Source organism: Bos grunniens, chromosome 15 (assembly GCF_055505025.1).
Source record: "Bos grunniens cultivar Pamir isolate PY7600 chromosome 15, Bosgru_T2T1.0, whole genome shotgun sequence".
Classification (NCBI taxonomy): Eukaryota; Metazoa; Chordata; class Mammalia; order Artiodactyla; family Bovidae; genus Bos; species Bos grunniens.
This window is the reverse complement of record NC_141179.1, coordinates 81,572,861-81,579,262: the sequence shown is the minus strand read 5'-3', so window position 1 is coordinate 81,579,262 and position 6,402 is coordinate 81,572,861. Positions and strand designations below refer to the sequence as shown.

General features: G+C 53.6%; 1 protein-coding gene across 1 annotated transcript; it reads left to right on the top strand.

Annotated features, from left to right (window-relative positions):
- Positions 1 to 262: 262 nt before the first annotated feature.
- On the top strand, positions 263 to 4,129 carry LOC147358764 (proteoglycan 3-like). The gene is made up of 6 exons (XM_086342143.1): positions 263 to 287; positions 503 to 639; positions 1,075 to 1,367; positions 1,849 to 1,980; positions 3,113 to 3,224; positions 3,986 to 4,129. The coding sequence occupies exons 2-6, from the start codon at positions 579 to 581 to the stop codon at positions 4,042 to 4,044; spliced, it is 657 nt and encodes a 218-aa protein (XP_086198269.1). The 5' UTR covers positions 263 to 287; positions 503 to 578; the 3' UTR covers positions 4,045 to 4,129.
- The last annotated feature ends 2,273 nt before the right edge of the window (positions 4,130 to 6,402 follow it).

The following is a 6,402-nucleotide window of genomic DNA, read 5'->3' as shown; positions in this document are numbered from 1 at the left end:
ATCAGCCCCACTGTCCAACCCCCGAGCCTGGGGCAATCCTCCTGGCCTCTTCCCACTTCCCCAAAGCCCGGTATAAGGGCAGCTTCTGTGTGCCAACAGCCAGAGGCTGAGAGCGGAGGCTTCAGACTCTCAGGAGGTAAGACTCCCTCAGGTTCCCCGGGAGGACAGGTCCAGGGCTGGGAAGAACCGGGCTCTGTATGGGAACCAGCGGGGACTCCGGTCCTGTGCACCATAATGACCCCTGTCCTCCCCCTTCTTCCCCAGTGTGTCTGACTCTGGCCCTGAAGGTGAGCACGCTTGTTCTTGCAGGAATGCTGGTCTGAGCTGAGCTCTGTCCCAGGGAGCAGTGATGTTCTCTCAGGAAAAGGGACTTGGGCTGACAACCCCCTGCTCTTCCCCTGATCCTCCAGCTCGGGGTCTGTTCGCTGGGAGACAAGGAAGCTCTCTACTTTGCCCTTTAATCTACCAGTTGAGCAGACCCTGCCTCTCCACTGTGTTCCAGGGGCCGTGCAGACACAAGGGAAGACCCCAGGAGGGAACGTGGAGCTGTGTGTCTGTCATAAGACGACTGTAGGAACATGAAAGGCTGCCTGCTCCTGCTCCTTCTGCTGCTGGGGACAGTTTCTGCTCTCTATCTGGGTGAGTGCTCCCCTTCCCTTCTCATCCATCTTCCGCTCATCTTTCTTGCATCATTTTTTGTTCTGGTAGGTCCAGGGCCACAGCCCACTGTTCAGTTGCCCCAGCCCCTCTCTAGTTAGATTTCTCCTGGACCCAGAGCTGTGACCTGAACATTCCCCCAGGGCTCCTTTGCAAGGAAAAACACCCCCTGTGAAGATGAGGGCTTCTCACATCTCTCACTCCCAAATTACCCGCACGTGGTGTCAGCTGGGATCAGGTTCTCATGCAACTGTGTGTGTGATGCAAGAATTCTGGCTCATCCAACCCCCAAGGGATCCTTCCCGTCTTTGGTTCCAGATGGCGTCCGTAGTAAGACTGGGTGGAGCTATCAGAGCTGTCCGTGGTCCTGGAGGAAGGTGGTACCTGGTCTGATGCTGGGGTATTTCTTTTTTCCAGAGAAGGATGTCCCCCATCTGGGTGATCTGGAGACACAGACAGACCTGAGCCAGGACTCTGAAGGCTCAGGGGGGCAGGAAGGAGAGCTGGCCCTGAGTGGTGAGGTGCTTGAGTCGGGAAGAGAGGAGGCCGAGGACACCCACGATGATGAGGGGGCCTCAGACCCAGATGACTTAGATGAGGACGTGCAGTGCCCCAAGGAAGAGGAGACAGTGCAACTTCCGGGCAGTCCTGAGTGCAAGACCTGCCGCTACAGGCTGGTGGGGACCCCAAGGAGGTTTAAGAAAGCTCAGGTATATGGCAGCGAGGCTGCTACGGGGGCCCTGGGATGGAGAGACGGGATTGGATTCAATGTTCTGTTTCTTGTTCTTTAGACTAGTGGTTCTCTTAGCCTAATATGCATCAGAAAAGAAAGTGAAAGAAAGAAAGTAAAGTTGCTCAGTTGTGTCCGACCCTTGCGACCCGATGGACTGTAGCCAACCAGGGTCTTCTGTGCATGGAATTTTCCAGGCAAGAGTACTGGAGTGGGTTGCCATTTCCTTCTGCAGGGGATCTTCCCAACCCAGGGATCAAACCCAAGTCTCCCGCATTGCAGGCGGATTCTTTACCAGCTGAGCCGCCAGGGAAGCCCAAAGAAAGGCACAAGAGATGGGATTCAGGGGGAGCAGTAGATACCTGATTTCTGATTTGCAAATGGATGTGGGGTCTGTCCTGGAGACTCAGGAACTTAACATGAAAACAGTGAATTTTCTCTCCCGCCTGTTCTCTCTGCAGAGAGTCTGCAGGAAGTGCTACCGAGGCAACCTCGCCTCCATCCACAACTTTAATGTCAACCTTATCATCCATCGCTTGAGCACAACGACCAACTACGGACAGGTCTGGATCGGAGGCTTCATCAGAGGTCGGGTAAGTGAGGGGCCCGTGTCCAGGGAGAGGAAGCTCTTTCTTTCTGTCCTTTATAAAAAGGTTGGTTTAATACTGGGAAGTCAATCCCCTATCTTTTAAAAGCCTTTTTCTTGTATTCATATTTGCCCACACACGGGCTTTCTCTAGGTGTGGTTGGGGCACCCTCTGGCTGTGGGGCATGGGTTTCTTATTGAGGTGGCTTTGCTTGTTGGGGCACACAGAATCGAGAGCCCCACTCAGCAGTGGGAGCGCAAGTGGGTGCTCTGCGGCACGTGGGGTCTTCCAGGACCAGGGATCGAACCCACGGCCCCTGCAAGGGCAGGCAGCTTCTTCACCACTGGACCACCAGGGAAGGCCCGGGGCTCGGGCGTTTCTGAGCGCCTCAAGGCACCACCTGCCCCCACTGAGCCTCATCCTGGCCCCAGAAGCCGGCTTGTGCTGACGTAGGAGACGTGATGACTGAGCGCTTCTCCTCCTCACCCGTGTTCAGTGGCTTCACGCTTGCAGCTTGAAATCTGCCCTGGTGGGTGCGTTTGCACAGAGAAATGGACAGTTATCATAAACAGGGTTCTTTCTTTCGTCTGCCTCACACTCTCCACCAGAGCTGGCTGTGAAATATCTACCAGTCCGTCACTGGAGTCAGGAGACAAGAGTTCACACCCAGCTTGGTCCCTTAGTGGCTGAATGCCTGCCTCCGTATTTCGGTGTCCTCATCTCTGAGGGGGTCCTTCTCTCAGAGTGACCCTGGGGGCTGTGCCTGAGTAAGTGCTCTCAGCTGTGGTCCCGGGACCAGAGTATCAGCATCACCCGGTAGCTTGTTGAAATACAGGATCCTGGGCCGCACCCCAGACGTCCTGGATCAGAATCCACATTTCCACCAGATCGCCAGGAGATGTGTCTGCTCAGTGAAGTTTGAGAAGCCTGCTCTGCGTGAGAGCTGGAAGCGATGTTTGCTCTTCCGTGTCACTGCCTGAAAACGCTCAGGGGTGGGTCTGTACGGTGGGGTCCTATCCAGGTGACACAGTGAGAGGAGATTATAGACGTCCAGGAGGAATGCTCAGGGGACTTTCAGGAGCCCCAGCACCTGTCTTCCTGGACCTCCGCCCTCTGACCCAGCCTCTCTCTTCTGTAGTTACGGTGCAGGAGATTTTTCTGGACTGATGGGAGTTACTGGAATTTTGCATTCTGGGCTGCAGGACAACCTAGGTTTGGGAGAGGCTGTTGTGTGGCCCTGTGCACCAGAGGTGAGGGGGCCAGGCGCCTGGGCAAGGTGGTGGTGGGGGGGTGGACCCACACACAGGCCCCTGTGAGCTGCACAGACACGCCTCCCCTCACACAGCCTCCCCCACTGGAGAACCCCGCCCTGTGTGTGAGCCGGGCTGAGGTGCAGGGATCCTCAGAGCCACAGTGAGGGGTCCTGGACGGGCTGGGGGCTCTGTGTCCTCCAGACTCAGCGAGGCTCCCTCCCTTCCTCCGACGGGATGGTGACAAGGAGAGAGTGTGGGACAAACAGGAGGGGCACTCGATAATGTGAAGTGTGGCCGAGGGACACGGGAAAGATGTGGGAACTAGGGCCAGCTGACAGATGATTCCCCAGCTCCCAACAGCACGGCTGCCCGACGTGCGGGAGTTTAGAACAGGGGCGAAGACCACACGGGCTGCTCAGATGGCCGAGGTCCACATCTGGCTCCATTCACTGCTTGTCTGCTGAGATCAGGGCAGGTTATCACTCCCCTGAGCCTCAGTTTTCCCCATCTGTGAAGTGGGAGTGCTGGCAGCCCTGACCTCCTGGCATCACTGTGAGGATGGAAGGACAGTCCATAGGAAGCCCTTAGCACACTGTCTCTGCAAGAGAAGAGATCAGTGATCGTGGCTAGCTGGGACATGGGGAGACACACGGCCCTCGGCTTGGCCGGCAAAGGTCAGCTGAGAGGTGCCTGGCCGGTCACTGGGGGACACAGGCCACACTCAGGTGGACTGACAGCACTGTGCTCTCTGCCTGCAGGGGGTCACTGGCGACGAGCTTCATGCAAAAGGAGGCTGCCCTTCGTCTGCTCCTACTAAGCTGGAGGTGGGAGACCCTGCCCCCCACCCCCTTGCCTGCCTGCTTCACCCTCGGCCCTCTTGCCCCGAAGCCTCCCCGGTTCATAAAGCCACGTTCTCACAGCATCTCCTGACTGTTGTCTCTTTGCTGCGCACTTTGGAGGAGTCCTCTGGTTGGAGAATCCTGGAAGCCCTTGTTCTGGCTTTGTGGGCAGGGCAGGGGGACTTTGAGAAGTAACAGCTGGAGCGGGACTCCTGCCGGCGGGGCGGGAGCGGGTGGCACTGGGGGGTTTCACTGCAGTGGCCCCTGGTGGCAGCAGCGACTGGGTGGGGGTCCTGCTCCTGAAGGACCCCCCAGGGTCTGGGGGAGGATGCCCCTGTTGAGGAGCCCTATTTGTTTGGATTCAATAAGGCCTGTGGTTTAGGGGCAGAGTGGCGGCTTTCCAAAATGCAGGGGTTGTGTCAGATTTGAGAACTGGGAGGAGCCATGAGGTCGTGCCTGGGGCCCCCATATGATGGGGCAAGAAGAAAGGGTCTCTCAGGGGCCTGGCTCTTCCAGCCCTGAGCTGTTTTCACCTCGGAGACTGGCCCGTTTTCTATTCTCCCACCTGCCTGCTGCTGTTCAGGTGCTCAGTCATGTCCCATCTTTGCGACCCCATGGACAGCAGCACACCAGACTTTCTGTCCTTTACTAAGTCCCGGAGTCCACCCAAACCCATGTCCATTGAGCCGGTGATGCCATCCAACCATCTCATCCTCTGTCGTCCCCTTCTCCTCCCACCTTCCATCTTTCCCAGCATCAGGGTCTTTTCAAATGAGTCAGCTCTTTGCATCAGGTGGCCAAAGTATTGCAGTTTCAGCTTCAACATCAGTCCTTCCAATGGATATTCAGGACTGAGTTCCTTTAGGATGGACTGGTTGGATCTGCTTGCAGTCCCAGGGATTCTCCCAAGAGTCTTCTCCAACACCACAGTTCAAAAGCATCAATGCTTTGGCGCTCAGCTTTCTTTAGAGTCCAATGCTCACATTTGAACATGGCTAAAGGAAAAACCATAGCTTTGATTATACCAATCTTTGTCAGCAAAGTGACAAAGTGCTTTTTGTTATGCTGTCTAGGTTGGTCATAGCTTTTCTTCCAAGGAGTAAGCGTGTTTTAATTTCGAGGCGGCAGTCACCATCTGCAGTGATTTTGGAGCCCAGGAAAAGAAAATCTGTCACTGTTTCCACTTTTCCCCTTCTATTTTGCAGGAAGTGATGGGACTGGATGCCATGATCTTAGTTTTCTGAATGTTGAGCTTTAAGCCAACTTTTTTCTCTCTCCTTTCTCTATCCTCTTTCACTTTTTTTTAAAAAAAAAAAAAAAATAATTGTCCCGGCTTCGGGCTGCCAGACCCAGACCCTGAGTCAGTACCAGAGTCAGAGCCAGAGCCAAAGCTACAAGCAGAGGCCAGTCCCATCAGCACTCATCCTCAGCCTCCATTACCGCGGAGCTGAGCCTCCTCTTTCACTTTTATCAAGAGGCTCTTTAGTTCTTCTTCAATTTCTGCCATACGGGTAGTGTCATCTGCATATCTGAGGCTATTGATATTTTTCCCGGCAATCTTTATTCCAGTTTGTGATTCATCCAGCCTGGCATTTCTCATGATGTACTCTGCATATAAGTTAAATAAGCAGGGTGACAATATATAGCCTTGACATAATGCTTTTCCTATTTTGAACCAATCCATTGTTCCATGACCAGTTCTAACTGTTGCTTCCTGACCTGCATACAGATTTCTTAGGAGGCAGGTCAGGTGGTCTGGTATTCCCATCTCTTTAAGAATTTCACAGTTTATTGTGATCCATGCAGTCAAAGGCTTTAGCAATAAAGCAGACATTTTCCTGGAATTCCCTTTCTTTCTCTCTGATCCAAGGATGTTGGCAATGTGATCTCTGGTTCCTCTGCCTTTTCTGAGTCCAGCTTATACATCTGGAAGTTCTCGGTTCACATACTGCTGAAGCATATCTCGAAGGCTTTTGTGCATTACCTTGCCAGTATATGAAATGAGTGTAATTGTATGGTTTGAACATTCTTTGGCATTGCCTTCCTTTGGGACTGGAATGAAAACTGACCTTTTCCAGTCCTGTGGGCACTGCTGAGTTTTCCAAATTTGCTGGTGTATTGAGTGAAGCACTTTAACAGCATCATCGTTTAGAATTTTACGCAGCTCAGCTGGAATTGTATCACCTCCACTAACTCTGTAGTGATGCTTCCTAAGGCCCACTTGACTTCACACTCCAGGATGTCTGGCTCTACTGTTGTGATTATTCGGCCCATTAAGATCTTTTTGTACAGTTCTGTGTATTCTTGCCACCTCTTAATAATCCTCTTCTGCTAGG